This window comes from Hyperolius riggenbachi, chromosome 2, assembly GCF_040937935.1.
Source record: "Hyperolius riggenbachi isolate aHypRig1 chromosome 2, aHypRig1.pri, whole genome shotgun sequence".
Lineage (NCBI taxonomy): Eukaryota > Metazoa > Chordata > Amphibia > Anura > Hyperoliidae > Hyperolius > Hyperolius riggenbachi.
Window position 1 is genome coordinate 209,699,426 of NC_090647.1, and position 18,598 is coordinate 209,718,023.

Genomic DNA, 18,598 nt, shown 5'->3' on the forward strand with positions numbered 1-18,598 from the left:
TGAACTCAAAACCTCCTCTGTGTTCTAAAAGATACGCAACAGCATAATAATCTTTAAAGGAAAACATGGTTACAGATTATATAAATCCTACAATAATTCTGCAGTGTTTCTACTTCCTGCTTTCATAGAAGCAAACATTGTTAAAATCCTGTGCTTTCAAATTAGCTTATCTGTTGTGTCAGAGATCAAATTACAATTTGTGATTTATCACAGATGAGGGGGAATTAAGACAGGATAAACTCTCTAAATACATACAGGATGCATTTCTCTAGGTTTTCCTTCTCTCCTAAGCAAGAGTTCAACAACAACAACAAACAACATTTGTAGAGCGCTTTTCTCCCATAGGACTCAAAGCGCATAAGCATGGCTCCGACCATCGTGGTACAGAGGCAGAATTTTATAAGTCCGGAAATGCCAGGCTAAACAGGTGGCTTTTCAGTCTGGATTTGAATAGCTCCAGGGATGGTGTTGTCTTTACTGGGTGTGGCAGGGAGTTCCAAAGAGTAGGGGCAGCATGACAGAAGGCTCTATCTCCAGATTTTTTGAGGGGCACTCTGGGAGTGACTAAGTTTATAGAACTTGCTGATCTGAGGTTGTGAGAGGTGTGGTGCAGCTTCAGCAAGTCCTTCATGTATCCAGGGCCCAGATTGTGCAGGGATTTGAATGTCAGCAGTCCAATCTTGAAGAGTATTCTCCATTCTACTGGTAGCCAGTGCAGTAAGCGAAGGATCGGTGTAATGTGACAGTGGCGAGGCTGGTTTGTTACCAATCTGGCAGCAGCATTCTGCACTAATTGCAGGCGACGCAGGTTGTTTTTGGGGAGGCCAGCATAAAGGGCATTGCAGTAATCCAGCCGTGATGTGATGAAGGCGTGAACTAGGGTTGGAAGATCCTCTGGGGGAATCAGATGTTTAATCTTTGCAATGTTCTTCAGATGATAGTAGGAAGATTTAACTACAGATGAAATTTGGTTTCTGAAACTTAAATCCCCATCGATTAGTACGCCAAGGCTGCGCACAAGGTTGGAGCTGTGTATGTCCGAATTCCCAATCCTGATTGGTGTTGCTTTAGGATAGAGCTGTTTTGATGGCGAGCACTGGCTTTGGACAAAGAGGACCTCAGTTTTGTCAGCATTCAGTTTCAACCAGTTATCATTCATCCATGCCTGTAGCTCAGCTAAGCAAGAGTTTATTTTGGAGTAGGGTCTGTTCCACCAGGTTTGAAGGACAGGTATAGCTGTGTGTCATCGACGTAGAAGTGGTACGTCAGGCCATGTCGTTGGATAAGTGTACCGAGTGGCAACATGTAGATTGCAAACAGCAGAGGGGATAGTATTGATCCTTGTGGCACTCCGAATTGTAGAGGTGCAGGTTTGGACATTATAGGTCCTAGGGATACACTCTGTGTTCAAGTCCACTTTAAAGAGGAACTTAATGAATACAGCTTAATTAAAGAAATTGCTTATTTTTAACATAACTTTATACATTTAGTCAGTGTTGGCACACTAAAAAAACAAACAAAAACCAAGCAAACAAAAAAAACAAACCTTTCCCCGATTTACATTCTTAAAATTCATCACAGGTGGAGACAGCTTTACTGCGGATAGGTGCATCACTGCAGAATGTTTGTTTACTGTGGGTTCGAAATTCCGTAGAAACACCTGTGCCCATATGCAATTCACTTTTTTTTCTAAATTTTCTCCTGCGAGATAACGTTTTAAAACAACTTTACAGCACTTCTCTATTGAAAAAGTACCAAAAAAGGAGGTGAGAAAGTACTATTAAAGTTATTTTGATTATTTTCTTGCATGCAAGTAGTTTAAAGGGAAGGTTCAGGGACGATACAAAAAAAATAAAAATCCATATCCACTTACCTGGGGCTTCCTCCAGCCCGTGGCAGGCAGGAGGTGCCCTTGGCGCCGCTCCGCGGGCTCCCGGTGGCCGACCCGACCTGGCCAGGCCGGCGGCCAGGTCGGGCTTCTGCGCTGCATTCTGTATTTCACGACCAGTGCGCTGACGTCATCGGACGTCCTCCGGGCTGTACTGCGCAGGCTCAGAACTACTGCGCAGTACAGCCCGGAGGACGTCCGATGACGTCAGCACGCCGGCGTGAAACGTAGAATGGAGCGCAGAAGAAGCCCGACCTGACCGCCGGCCTGGCCAAGTCGGGTCGGCCACCGGGAGCTTGCGGAGCGGCGCCGAGGGCACCTCCTGCCTGCCACGGGCTGGAGGAAGCCCCAGGTAAGTGGATTTGGATTTTAATTTTTTTTTTTGTATCGTCCCTGAACCTTCCCTTTAAAGGGCATTTTATTGAGAAAAAGTTAATTGCATATGGGCCTTGGTATCATAGAATGCTCTGGGAAGCAAATTGCGCATAATCAAACATCATTGGGAAGGTGGATTTACATGTCAATATACAGCTTTATATAGTTACTAGCTGATTGTCCGCTGTTGCCTGGGTATGTATTTGGCTGGTGTTGACTCCGCCCACTTTTTCTAACCCTAACACACAATTACTCTATGACCACATTTGTGAGCTTTGCCATCAATAATTTGCACTGAAACTAAAAAAATCTGATTGGATGTTTTGTGGCTTCACCACCTTTTCTGAATTTGAACCCCAGTCACCCAATGACCAACTGTGCCAGCTTTGAGGCCTGTGGCATTAACAGTGCAAGAATGGCAGCAATTAAATATTGCCCTTGAAAAGCAATAGGTGACGTTTGATTCACTTTTGTAGGCTCCACTCACTTTTCTGAATATTAATCCCAGTCACCCAGTGACCAACTGTGCAAAGTTTAAGAACCCTGCCACTAACAGTGTAAGAATGGCTGCAGTTTACATTTTCCCAGTGAAATTTGTATTTGTCTCCACCCACTGATGACCTGGCGTTGCCCAGGAATGTATTTGACTGGTGTTGGCTTTGCCCACTTTTTCTTACCCTAATGCACAAACACTATGACCAAGTTTGTGAGCTTTGGTGTCCTTGGCATCAATAATTTGTATATTCCCATAGCAATTAAATCAGATTGGCAGTTTGTGGCTCCGCCCCTCTCCAGCATTTGACCCCCCAGTCACCCAATGACGAACTGTAGCAGGTTTGAGGAATCTGCTATTAACAGTGTAAAAATGACAGCAATTTAAATATTCCCCTTGAAAATCAACAGGTGAATTTTGATTGGCTATCATAGGCTCCACCCACTTCCCTGAATATTAACTTTGTCCAGTGACCATCTGGGCAAAGTTTGAGAACCCTGCCATAAACTGTGTAAGGGCTGCAGTTTACATTTTCCCAGTGAAATTTGTTTTTGGCTCTGCCCACTTTTTGTAACCTGGACACACAGTCACTCAATGACCAAGTTTGTTAGCTTCTGGGTCCTTGGCATCAATAATTTTTATTTTCCCAAGAAATGAAACAAATCTGATTGACTGTTTGTGGCTCTGTCTCCTTTTCTGAATTTGAACCCCAGTGACCCAATGACCAACTGTACCAGGTTTGAGGCTTGTGCCATTAACAGTGCAAGAATGGAAGCAATTTTAATATTCCCAGTGAAAATCAACAGGTGAATTTTGATTGCCATTTTTACGCTCCACCCACTTTCCTGAATATTAATCTCACCCAGTAACCAGCTGTGCAAAGTTTAATAAGCCTGCCATTAACAGTGAAGAAGGGCTGCACAATTTCCCAGAAAAAAATAAATAAATCTGTATTTGACTCCACCCACTTTTTGTAACCTTGACACAGTCACTCAATGACCAAGTTTTTGAGCTTTTGGGTTCCTGGCATCAAAATTGTGTGAATGGAAGCAGTTTATCCAGCAAGTAAATCTGGCTGTTTTCCGCTCCGCCCCTTTAGTAAATTTGGACCCTATTCACTTAACGACCGACTGTAGCAGGTTTGAGGCCTCTGCCATTAACAGTGTAAGAATAGCAGCAGTTTCAATATTCCCTTTAAAAAATCAATAGGTGAATTTTGATTGGCTCTTGTAGGCTCCACCTACTTTTCCAAATATTAATCCCAGTCACCTAGTGACCACCTGGGCAAAGTTTGAGAACCCTGCCATTTACAGTGCAAGAATAGCTGCAGTTTATATTTTCCCATGTAAAATGTTAGTCGTTTTTGGCTCCGCCCACTATTTCTAACCTTGACACACAGTCACTCAATGACCAAGTTTATGAGCTGTGGGGTCTTTGGCATCAATAAGTTGCATTTTACTATTGAAAGCTGATTGGCTGTTTTTGGCCCACTCCCTTTTCAGAATTTAAACCCCAGTCTCCCAGTGACTGACTGTACCAGATTTGAGGCCTCTGCCATTAAGAGTGAATGAATGGCAGCAATGTAAATATTCCCCTTGAAAATCAAAAGGTGAATTTTGATTGGCTGCTGTAGGCTCCACCCACTTTCCTGAATATTAGTCCCAGTCACCCAGTGACCAACTGTGTCAAGTTTGAGAACCCTTCCAATAACAGAATGGCTGAAATCTATCTAACAAATATGATTGGCCGTTTGTGGCTCCACCCTCTTTACTGAATTTGGACCCCAGTCACCCAATGACTGACTGTATCAAGTTTGAGGCCTCAGCCATTAACAGTGTAAGAATGGCTGCAGTTTATATTTTCCCAATGAACTTGGTTTTTGGCTCCGCCCACTTTTTGTAACCTTGACACATAGTCACTCAAAGAGCAAGTTTGTGAGCTTTCAGGTTCCTGGCATCAAAATGTGTGAATGGAAGCAGTCTATCCACCAAGGAAATCTGATTGGCTGTATGTGGCCCCACCCCTTTAGTGAAATTGGACCCCAGTCACCCAATGACCGACAGTAGCAAGTTTGAAGCCTCTGCCATTAACAGTGTAAGAATGGCAGCAGTTTCAATATTCCCCTAGAAAATCAATAGGTGAATTTTGATTGGCTGTTGTAGGCTCCACCCACTTTCCTGAATCTTATTCTCATTCACCCAGTGACCAAGTGTGCCATGTTTGAGGCATCTGCCATTAACCGTGTCAGAATGGCTGCAGTTTACATTTTCCCATTTAAAATGAATGGCTGAAATTTGATTGGCTGTTCTATGCTCCGCCCACTTTTCCTGGATTTGTAACCTCAGTCACCAAGTGACCAACTGTGCCAAGTGTGGGGACTTTGGCTTGATTACTGTGAGAATGGCAGCCTTTTACATTTTTTCCATTGACTTGAATGGGTGAGATCTAATTTGCTGTTTGTAGCTCCGCCCAGGTGTGAGGGGGGGCGGCGAGACCCCCAGAACCTATCATCCCAGGTAGTAAGGGATCTGCATACCATGTTTTGTTCAAATCGATCAAGCCGTTTGAGTGATCTCGACACACCGACACACACACCCACCGACCCACACACACAGAGACCCACAGAGACCCACACACACACACAGACTCCCCACACAGACCCACAGAGACACACTGACCCACAGACCCCCCCCACACACCCACAGAGACACACCGACCCACAGACACACCGACCCACAGAGACCCCCCCCCCCCAGTGACACCCACACACACACACACCGACCCACAGAGACACACCGACCCCCCCACGACCCACAGTGACCCCCCCACACACACACACCGACCCCCACACACACACACACACCGACCCACACACACACACACACCGACCCACACACACACACACACACACACACACACACACACACACACACACACACCGACCCACACACACACACCGACCCACACACACACACACACACACACACACACACACACACACACACACACACACACACACACACACACACACACACACACACACACACACACACACACACACACACACACACACACACACACACACACACACACCGACCCACACACACACACACACACACACACACACACACACACACACACACACCGACCCACACACACACACACACACACACACACACACACACCGACCCACACACACACACCGACCCACACACACACACCGACCCACACACACACACCGACCCACACACACACACACCGACCCACACACACACACACCGACCCACACACACACACACCGACCCACACACACACACACACCGACCCACACCGACCCACACACACCGACCCACACCGACCCACACACACCGACCCACACCGACCCACACACACACACACACCGACCCACACACACACACACACCGACCCACACACACACACACCGACCCACACACACACACCGACCCACACACACACACCGACCCACACACACACACACCGACCCACACACACACACCGACCCACACACACACACCGACCCACACACACACACCGACCCACACACACACACCGACCCACACACACACACACACACACACACACACACACACCGACCCACCCACACACCGACCCACCCACACACTGACCACACACACACACACACACACACACACACACACACACACACACACACACACACCGACCCACACACACACACACACACACACACACACACACACACACACACACACACCGACCCACACACACACACCGACCCACACACACACACCGACCCACACACACACACCGACCCACACACACACACACCGACCCACACACACACACACCGACCCACACACACACACACCGACCCACACACACACACACCGACCCACACACACACACACCGACCCACACACACACCGACCCACACCGACCCACACACACACACACACCGACCCACACACACACACACACCGACCCACACACACACACACCGACCCACACACACACACCGACCCACACACACACACCGACCCACACACACACACCGACCCACACACACACACCGACCCACACACACACACCGACCCACACACACACACCGACCCACACACACACACCGACCCACACACACACACCGACCCACACACACACACACACACACACACACACACACACACACACCGACCCACCCACACACTGACCCACCCACACACTGACCCACCCACACACCGACCCACACACACACACACACACACACACACACACACACACACACACACACACCCACACACCGACACACACATACACACACACACACACACTTTTATATATAGATAGGAAGTGTTTCTGAAACCAGGATGATAAATGTAAGAGTTGGCATCCTGAATCATGCATTACCTTCTACTATGTGTGACAATGGTGCCTCTATGGAGTACATTTGAAATCGGCGCCGGTAGACTTGGGAGCAGGATACAGCCAATATATATGGCTGTTTCTGCACAAGTCCAGGCCGTTTTAATTACTATTCCCCCTCCAGGCCGCCATGGATAGTGGGGGAATGAAATAATTCGGCTTCCAGAGATTGCTGGAGGCCAAATTATTGTGTTTTTTAACCAACCTTGGCTCTGTCTTCTGACGGAGCCGACGTTACTCACTGAGCGCTGCAATAGGAATGATTCCTATTGAGGAATATGGAGGCGCCGACTGCGCCCAAATCTAGCAGCGCTGTAAAGCACTGCTCCGTTCTCTATGTAGATAAAAAATACTTAGTACAGTATAATGTTCCAAATGTCCACACAGACTTTGTGAGAGGAAAAAAGGATTGTGTAGGTCATGGAAAATTGTATACATATATAGCTCACCTTCAGTTCTAAGCTTTTTGACAACAGATGCTTCCAAATCATGGAATAACCTCTTGCGATTGTTTATCCCTCCATTAAGGCGACTAGCTGTGTTCTGGTGAACTCCATTTAAGGAGCTAGTGCAATAGAAACCATTCAGCTGACTGTTCTGGAGGTTAAGGAGGAACTGAGCACACTCTGTAAAGCCTTGGGAGTGTGCAAGGTCAGCCGCTGTCAAGTCACTGGCATTCCTAAAGCTGTGTAACAAATAACTGAATTAGATACTCAATACTGTAAAGGGCAAGCCCTCAGTTGTCTATCTGAAGGCCAAGCATTTGTACTAGCCTACTGCAAAGGTCTACAATCTTTGCTTCCAGAAAGACTTCTCTGTGTTAAAGGTCTTTCCAACAGTAAAGAAGGATTTTGCATAATTCAAAGTACAGTTTTCTATTATCAGCATTTCTAACTCAGCGTAAATGTAAACTTTACTATTCAAATATCATATCTGATTCTCCTATAGCCTATTAACAGTACATAAAATAATCTACAAGATGCCTGAAGTTCCTAAATTTACATTGAACTGCAGAACACAGATTCAAACACTACACTAGCTTTGGCTTCAAACACTGAAAAAGAAAACAAATTGATAAAGCTTTACATGATTCTGTAGTCTGTCAGTGGCATTTTCATGTCTCGGTTGTGATAAAATACATAATAGGAGTGCATCACAGTTAGTTCCACAAACATGTTAATCCCACTGGCTGAAAGGTGCAGATACTGAACATGAATAAACAGTCCAGTCCTAAAGTAAGGACAGTGCCAGCTTCAAAGTAACAGCACAAGTTATATATAGCACAAGGCGAGTCACAAAGAAGAAGTTTAAAAGGTAAACAGAAAAAAGCTGGCACAGATAAGTTGGCTACAAAAGTAGAAAGTCTGCTCACTTTTAGGAGGCTTAGGAAATAAGTTTTCCCACAATGAATTAAAAAAGTGCAGCTGAAAACAAGTGGACACAAAATATTCACTATATGAAAAACACAAATGTCCATCAGATGTGGACAGATAATTCTTCATCTATGCTGGTGGTTCTAAGTATGGATATGAGACAAAACCTGAAAGTGTACGAACTGCTACTAGTATCTAAATATTCATGTAAAATTATTCCAGTCAAATAGAAAATCATACAGGTTCTCTCAAACAAAGGAAGCTCTAGAATAAAATACAGTAAAATATTATAGATATGCCTGGTCTCCACAGGGAAGTTTCTGCCTTCAGTTACAGTGTTGTACACTTGAATATAAAGCAGAACCTTAAGTAATGATGACTTAAATTGTCAGTAACTTAAAAGTTTGGCCAACTACTAGAGGTTCCCTGAATGGACTTGGAGGAGATTAATGTCAAACATGAGCACCAACTCAAATCTGAACAACACACTCCTTGAGAAAAAGTATAGCCTTAACTGAATGGTTCGATGTTCTCTCTATAACGCTGTGGAAAAGTGCCAGACAACAGCGTAGGAATAGATGGTGCGGAGGAATAGATGGTGCGGAGGTTACAGCTGCAACCAGGTCCCTACTTCAGAGGGTCTTCCTAGGGTCCCGCGTTAGGCATGCCATAGTGGGAGCTACTGTATAAGCGCTATACATGGTCCTCAAATGGTAATAATTCGTGGTTGCACACTCAGCTCCAGCACGTCGCAAAACTGCTGTATTTGGAAGAAGGAATTGGAAGGACGTGAGGGCATAAATCTGGCACGGAGGTTCATGGATTAGTGCCAGAACCATACAAAAGAAGGGAAACAAAAACAGAACACTGACATCACAGGAGGAATGTCTCAGAAATTAAAAGTATGCAGCGCCATGTAGGAGGTAACTTACACTGCATCTTATTATCAGATTTGTGCTTACTACACACAATTTCAATGAAGCTTTCGTGGAGCTGTATTTTCACTTCATCATACAAGTATTATGTTGAAAAAAGATCAGACAGCTCTGAATGTTGCTAAATACTTTTCCCAGTGAAGAATATCACTCAATCTGAATGGAGCCAGTCTCCTAGGACTGAAGGTTTTCCGTAATAAATGCTACTTGTGTAAGAGAATGTGTGACTGAGGTATTAATGCACACCAGAGTATGTACAGCACGTGATGTGCACAAGGACTAGCGGTAGATAAAGCAGCAGCATCTTCATCACCCATGCAGACCATCTCACCAAAAATAAGCCTGTGATTTTGATTAACTTGATATCATTTTGTTAAAGGAATCTCTACAACTAAGAATAAGAGATGAGAATACTTCATACCATATTAAAAAAAAAAAGTCAACATTAATAAGACAAGGTATATCAACTGTTGCATAAATATGCAAATTAAATCTCGCATTTCCTTTTTAAAGGGAACACTAAAGAATGGCTGTAGTAGCCAATAATAAGCAATGAGCTACCAATTCTGCTGCAAGGAAAGTCACATAACTGAGCAGCCACAGGAAACAAAGATAGGAATGGGTGGGGCTTCACATTGAAGCAGAAGCTGATTGGGCAGACATTTAAAGAGTGACTTGATGAACTGATCATCTAGAAACTGGCTGCTTATGTAAAATGAAGAAGCATATTAATAGCATTAATTATACTCTACATGGGGCAGACTTGTTTGTTTTGGATCATTAAGTGGCAGGTGGGTTAACAGAAAAAAATTAGCTTTACCCAATTATTCCAGCAAGACCCCTGCAAGTGAGCTGAGCACAGTATTTAAATGATCATGTGCACTTTCCCTCCTCAACTGTGTTACTGTTCGAAGGCTGTTGTGCGACTAGATCAAAAGTATAATATCAGAGGTATCGAGCCCCGAAGTGTAATTAGTTAACACAAAACATCCTCAATTCATAACTGTGATGTTGTAATGAGATAACCCATTACAGTAAGCCATTTTTAGAAAGCTGTGCGTTATAGGATCAGAATTCACACTACAGTGCTGGGAGAGAAGCCCATGGCTACATAGGTCTTAAGTATGTTTTCGGTCTGATTGCACAGATTTAACATAATACTCCCTGGACTGCACATTTATGATGTTACGAAGGAGTAGACACTGACAAAAGACATTCCAAAATGTCAAAATGAGTTTATCAAGTTGGGTTATGTGCAATTAACTAGCCATTAATTCGTTTTGCTATAGAATCAAAAGAGATCACAAAGAAACAGAATTTGTAGAGATGCCAAAGGTGTATTTAGATTCCAAATTGATATTCCACATTAGGACAGAAATATGAATTGTTCTAGGGCATGGATGAGACTGATGCCGCCCCCCCCCGTTGTACTGATTTTTAGAGCAAAACACCACAGGGACAAGTGTTACGGAGCGTTCCGCTGATAAGTACAGTATTGTAGGGTAAACTGGATGAAAGATGGATTGAACCGCAAGTATAAAATGGCATAGGACATTGTGAAATTAAAAGAAGCCAGTAGGATTATTGCATGGTGGCAACATAACTGTGCATAATATCAAAAATGGTTAAACTTTATCACTCCTTTCAAAATAAAAGACCCCTGTGTGGAAAAATCAATAAAACAAACATGTACAGTATATTTTTATTTAATGAGACATGAAGAGGTTTATAGAATATTCAAACATAGCAAATATAACAGAAATGCCACTAGACAATTTCACTAGTTATCAGTTACATCCTACTCCTCTTACTAGAAATATTAACTAGCCTTGACTTTGCTATTGTTAGTTTACATATGGCAGAGATCATTTATTAGGGTAACATATGCATGCAAAACTAAAATTTCTATAACTGAATTCCTAAATTAGCATTAAAACCAATCACCGCAACAAATACCTCAACAGTATGCCTTGTGTGCAGAAAGGAAGCGATACTGAACACTCATTGCCACAACTGTAAGGTTTTCGGAGAAGCACCTGTGGCAGTTTCAGCAGTTTCTATTTGGGATGCTCCCCTTTCTAGGATTACTTGAAAAAATCAAGTCAATTCAAATTACGTAGCTGTAAAACATTGACATGTGTAGTTTTTACAGTTTTAAAAAAACGTCTAATTTAAAGAGGGTATGGCAAGTTACAGAAAAATAAACAGGTAACTGATCATAAGGGATCACATATTTTCAGCCAACATATAAAATTTCAATTAAATCTATATACACCCAAAAAGTGTGCTGGAGCACATATTTATGTATTTTAGGTCAAATGACCAGTGTAAAGAAATTGTAACAACCCCCTTATTAGAGGGATATTTGCTCCAGAAAGTATTAATTATCTATGAACTATTTTAATAGGTCTAAAGTGATTGGATGAAACATAGTCAGGAAGTTAACTGTTGCACAAATAAGACAAAAGCACATTGTCAGATTAAAATAAGAACAAGGTTTGTGCAGCTTGACAATCATATGAATTACAAAAATAAAACATTTCACATTCATCAACCCATGCTGCAAAATACACAACCCCTGTACAATCTGTATAAACCTTTATGGTTAATGACCTTTATAAGATTACATTTTTAAATGTTTTCATATCCAAATGAACATTCAAGGAGTAAATCGAATACCAGAAAAGTAGATAAGAAATGGCTGACCATCTGGGCCTTTCTGGTTAACTCCAAAGAAGAAAATAACAGAACAACGCCAGCAAGTTACAAGACAGTCCTGTGTGCCAGGAGTCTCTGGTGTCCGCCTAAGAAAAAGATGTCATTTATTGAACCAAAATAATGGAAAATTAGGAAGCTGTGAAGAGTTCCTTCTCTAGTTATTAGCTGAAGATGGATTTACATTTAGAGAAGATGAACACTACTAAAGAGTTATAAAACAGAAAAACTAGTGTAAGTGATTAGTGCAGGTCAACTGCAAGGATAAAAACATTGCAGGAGAAGCATAAGGACTCTCTTCACTTACCAGTTTAGCGCAAACACAAAGGCTGATGTCAACAGGGGGATGTACAAGTCAAAGCCTGTGAGCACCATTACTTAGGTGGAAATGGCTTGTAAATATTTCCCATTGCCCACTGAAGTAAAGAATGATGATCAAATAGAAGAAATGATAACTAAGTTGAATAAATGAGCAGGGAAAAGAAAAAAGCATGGAAGCAAGTGAGGCTTTTGCTGCAAGATTGGTTCTTAAAATTCAAAGACCATACAGTATCTACAACTTCTCTATTCTACTTGAAAAACTTATATCATAAAAAAAGCTGCAGATACAAGACTCTACAATCAAGTCTTAAAGGGGAACTGAAGAGAGAGTTATATGGAGGCTGTCATGTTTATTCCTTTTAATCAATACCAGTTGCCTGGCAGCCCTGCTGGTCTATTTCTCTGCAGTAGTATCTGATTAAAACCAGAAACAAGCATGCAGCTAGTCTCGTCAGATCAGACTTATAAGTCTGAACCACTGAAACACCTGATCTGCTGAATGCTTGTTCGGGGGCTATGGCTAATAGTATTAGAGGCAGAGGCTCAGCAGGGCTGCCAGGCAACTGGTATTGTCTAAAAGGAAATAAACATGACAGCCTCCATATACCTCTCTCTTCAGTTCCCCTTTAAAAGAGATGATTAAATCATTGCTCCTCTACATCGATCAGAAAACAGAAGTGTGATTAAATAGAAATTGTGATTTATAGAATTTCCCATTGCTTTGGATGGATTTAGAAATTAGCAGACTTTTCAGCTTAAAGAGAATAAGAGCTTAAAAAAAAAAAAAAAAAAAAAAAAAAAAAAAAAAAAAAAGATTCTATACATACCTGGGGCTTCCTCCAGCCCCATACGCGCTGATCGATCCCACGCCGCCCGCATCTACGAGAACCAGCTCCCCGCTCTTCCGTCAGTCGGAGCCAGTCTAGAGAGATACGTAGAGGGCGCACTTCTCCCGCGTAGCCCAGCTCCGATGACGTCAGTGACGGGAGCCGGTTCTCGTAGATGCGGGCAGCGGTGGATGGCGGCGTGGGATCGATCAGCGCGTATGGGGCTGGAGGAAGCCCCAGGTATGTATAGAATCTTTTCTTTACTTTAGCTCTAGTTCCCTTTAAAGGGGAACTGAAGTGAGAGGTATACAGAGGCTGCCATATTTATTTCCTTTTAATCAATACCAGTTGCCTGGCAGCCCTGCTGATCTATTTCTCTGCAGTAGTATCTGAATAACATCAGAAACAAGCATGCAGCTAATCTTGTCAGATCTGACATTAATGTCAGAAACACCTGATCTGCTGCATGCTTGTTCAGGGGCTATGGCTAATAGTATTAGAGGCAGAGGATCAGCAGGAGGGCCTGGCAACTGGCATTGCTTAGATGGAAATAAATATGGCAGCCTCCATATCCCTCTCACGTCAGTTGTCCTTGAACAAAATAGTTCTAATAGGCAAAGAGGAGAACATTTTATGAGAGAAGATGCATGTCAAGTTGAGAGAAAATCTGGGAAATTGAATAACTATGGTAATACTATAGTAAGAACACAAATAAGTATTTGCTAAAATTAAATACTGCAGTGTCTTCTGCCTGGAACAGGGGATGGTTATAAATTAAATAATAAGTGCAAGTCACTGTGAAGCAACACCATGTAGAATGTGCCTCAGTAGTTTGGTCTGCTGTGATTCACTTGATGCTTTGAAGAGCACCGTAGAAAACAAGAAGATAAATAGGCAGTGATGTTTGCATAGTAGGTAGTAGCCTTAAACTGCAATGTTAAGGAAGTAAAATGTGAGTGAGTAATACCTGAGAACTTGATAATCTGCTCAATTTACCTTAAAGAGGAACCAATTAAAAAAAAAAAAAAAAAAAAAAAAAAAAAAAAAAAAAGTTTTGACCTTAATGCGCCTACAGCATTATAAATAGAAAATACAACAATACTTAGTAGCAAGTACCCCACCATTGATTAAAATGTTTGAGAAGTGGATTGCTGCATCAAATTCAGGCTACCACCATAAACACGCAAACACAAGAAAACGCAAATGAATGAAAAATGCAAACATGCAAGTTTTCCGCAACTTTTCTATTTGTGATTCTGGGAGCCTGTGTAGTTTTCCCAGCATACAGTATGATCCTGCATCAGTAGGAAGCCCTTTTAGGCAAGGCATAATCCATTTTTGATTTGGGTCTGAATAAAAGCAAGCAAGCAGATTTTAGCATGAGGAAAAAAAACTTGCTGACTAAGAAGAGTCAAAACAGCAGATACTGGACAGAGATTTGAAGAAGCAGGCCTCACTCCTCAGGATCAGTAGCTCACTAGCTAGTCACTTCTAGAAATTACATTATGGCAGCCTACTCATCTACAAATACCTCACTAATGGCTGCCAACAATAAGAGGCAAATTCAGTAAGCTCATTCTGAATAGCAGACTATTTGTGAACAAAGTGACAAATTTAATTTGATTGGAGTTTTATAAAAATATAGTGACCTCAGCCCCAAAGACATCACACAGAGTTTAGGCCTATCTAGTGTTGCAAGATAATGTACATTGTGGCTATCACAATTTATTGTGCAGAGCTGCAGTAGTCTATGGGGAGGGGGGGCGGGCAAATAAGGAACTGCTCAGACTGTGGGCTATTCAAAAGAGAAGAACACTAAACTGCCCACATTAAAAAGGCATCCGCAGGTAAGCTGTGCCCTGTGTTAGATTACATGAAATTATTTCATGCATCGCTGGGGAGTACCGTTAATGGTCCACAATAGTTTTACAATGCAATGTATTGTACTACCATGGAATAATAAACCTACATAGACAGAAGCTGCAGAATAAGTGTAAAATATAATGAAAAAAAGCCTTACAAATATGACAAATATGCATGAATGTGTGCTACATGTGTTGGGACAGTAACAGAAATTGTGATTAAGCAATATAAAAGGAAAGTCCTTACATTTCAGTGACACTGTAAAGGACAACTGAATAGAAAGTGAACAGAGGTTAAAAAATAAAAAATCATCATCAAGCAAAAAGATATTGAAAATCAAAAGAGAACTGGTTAAGGGATAGAAGGCAAATCGTGGTGGTAAACAGAATACTCAAAATGGGAAACGGTTAGTAGTGGGGTACCACAGAGGTCAGTACTTGGTCCTTTTCTTTTCAAATGTATTTATTAATGATCTAGTAGACAGAATACAGAGTAATGTAGCCATCTTTGCTGATACAAAATTATGCAGAAATATCAACACTAAGACTGATAGTGACATATTACAACAGGACTGACAACATGGTCGTATGGGCAGGCACGTGGCAGATTAAATTTAATGTTGATAAATGTAAAGTCATGCACCTTGGATGTACCGATTGTAGATCATCATATAAAATAAATGGCATACAGCTGGAAACATCTGACTTGGAGAAGGATTTAGGAATACTGGTCGATAACAAATTAGGTAATCTTATACAATGCCAAGCAGCAGCAGCTAAAGCAAATAAAATTCTGGGATGCATAAAAGGGAAATGTCTCGAGAAGCTAGTATACTACTCCCTCTGTATAAATCACCTGTGAGGCCACATCTGGAGTATGGAATACAGTTTTGGGCACCACACTATAGAAAGGACATTGACCTTCTGGAACAGGTACAAAGACTGGCAACTAAATTAATTCGAGGGATGGAAGATCTCACTTACTAAGAAAGGTTGGACAAACTGGGCTCATTTAGCTTGGAAAAAAAGGCAACTGAGCGGTGACCTGATTAACATGTATAAGTACAAGTACATCAGAGGGCAATACAAAAGCTTGGCAAATGAGCTTTTTGTTCCTAGGGTTGTAGGACGGACAAAGGGACAGGATTTGTGCGTGGAGGAAAAACGTATTTGCCATCTATTTAGAAAGGGTCCTTCACAGTGAGAGTGGTTAAAATCTGGAACAACTTACCTCCGGAAGTAGTTATGGCAAACTCTATATCTGCATTTAAAAAGGGCTAGGATGCTTTTCTTGCATTGCATGGCATTCACGGCTATAATTTTTAGGCAATTCCTGGAAGCGTTGATCCAGAGATTTATCTGACTGCCATCTGGAGTCAAGATGGAATTTTTCCCCTTTTAAGGCTAGCTGGCCCAAGCCTTGTGAGTTTTTTTGCCTTCCCCTGGATCAACTGGGGTATGTGCAAGTTCAGGATGATGTTTTATTTTATTATTTTCTGGTTGGACTTGATACACGAATGCCTTTTTTTTTTCAACCAAACTATGTAAAAGGATATTTTACAGGTTATTTATAGTATAAATGAGGGAATACGTTTCAGTGTCTCTAAATATAAGCGGTTTCCTGTCACAAATACTGTGAAAGTATGGCTAAATAAAAGATGAATGAAGCACTATGAGCTAAAGATATTAAGGTTTGTAACTGAGCAGTTTTTTTTTATTTTTAAGTGTATCCATGCTTTTTGTATCATTTACAATTGAACCAGAATGAGAAAGAAGAACTAAACTGACTGCTACATTGTGAGAATTTAAACTGAATTTATGTGAGTTTGTTGATAAGCTTTTAGAAGGGATAGTAAAAATCTTAATGCATACCATATCTGCCAGTAAAGACTTACAGTTGGCCCAAGAAACCCAGTTTAGAGCAGTGTGCTCCCCAACTTCTACAGGTGAGCCATCCTTCCCCAAAACCTGGTCATCATAATGCAGCTTCCAAATCTGTCAGCAGTCACAGGTAGTCCCAGACTCTCTGGTTATTTTGGAAGCACCACTCAGCTAGTGACACATCAGAAGCTCAACAAGGCTGGAATACAGACAAAGAGCAATAGAAAAACTAGCAATTTAAGGGAAGCAAAGGAAAGATACACCACATTACAATGGGCACTGGCCCTTTGACAGGCTCCCATTGGAGAAAAGTGTAATGGTTAAGGGCTTTGCTTCTGACATGGGAGACCAGGGTTCGAATCTCGGCTCTGCCTGTTCAGTAAGCCAGTACCTATTCAGTAGAAGACCTTAGGCAAGTCTCCCTAACATTGCTACTGCCTATAGAGCGCATCCTAGTGGCTGCAGCTCTGGCGCTTTGAGTCCGCAAGGAGAAAAGCGCTATATAAGTGTTTGTCTTACTTCAAGAACCCAGCTAAAATACGTCTCTGGGGAGAAGCTGTAGATCAAAAGAGGCTTTCAAATGTATAATTTTACATAATTCTAGTATTTCTTGTGAGGGAAACAGTGCAGATAACGGTTTTTAAGTTAAAGTATTACCAAGTACAGCATACTTCAGTGCCTTCCCACAGTATGTAAAACTGTATCAAATAGTAAAATATCATGTGATATCTGGTACTTATCTCAAACTAATAGCTGAAGAATAAAGTTGATCATGTGATAGATTTGTAAAGCTTAAATTTGCTGGTTACGATCATGTGTTCTCTGCATTTCCTGTGTAGGCTAAAGCTGGAATTCAAGCCTTATAGATCTGCCACATGCTGCTAAAAATAAATCTACTAAAAACAACAACAAAAAATCAATGTGTCTCTCAGCAACTATCAATTAACTCAAAATCTCAGATCATATCAAACACACTTCCCATAAAAATAAGAGTAATATAATTAAAATCATTAACATGGAGGTATATTAAAAGGGTAAATTAGAACAGAAAAAAACCCTTAATAATTTAACTGTAAATTAATTTGTTCTCTAAAAGAGTAAATGACACCGACAGTCAATTATCAAGTATCCTCCAAATTTCAGTGTCTTCACATGACAGTCAAAGGCTAATTCAACACATTTCTGTAAAACTGTGTTAGCCTAAAAGTATTTGGAAGAGTTTTTAAACATAATGTTTACCATGTCTGTCTGTGTGCTAGGGAGGACACATTTATGTACGGATTTTCAAAACCAAACAAGCCGGACAGGGTGGGTGGGGAGAGGATAGAGGGCGGGCGTAGAAGGGAAATGTTATATTCTGTGTTATTATTGAATATGTCACATTGCTACTAATACTGGACGTTGACTGAAGGCTTGCACGCCAAAACGCTCCAGAAGACTATGAAAAATTATAAAAATGTAATAAAATGTTTAAAAAGAAAAGAAGATCCAAAAGTTAAATGCTGGCAA

At 41.8% G+C, this 18,598-nt stretch overlaps 1 protein-coding gene across 1 annotated transcript in view; it reads right to left on the reverse strand.

The window, feature by feature from the left end:
* The window catches only part of ANKRD10 (ankyrin repeat domain 10), a 62,406-nt gene that overhangs the window by 18,347 nt on the left and 25,461 nt on the right, over nucleotides 1–18,598 (reverse strand). Inside the window, exon 4 of the mRNA XM_068268050.1 lies at nucleotides 7,625–7,860. Within this exon, the coding sequence (XP_068124151.1) occupies nucleotides 7,625–7,860 (236 nt within the window). The remainder of the gene's footprint in view (nucleotides 1–7,624; nucleotides 7,861–18,598) is intronic.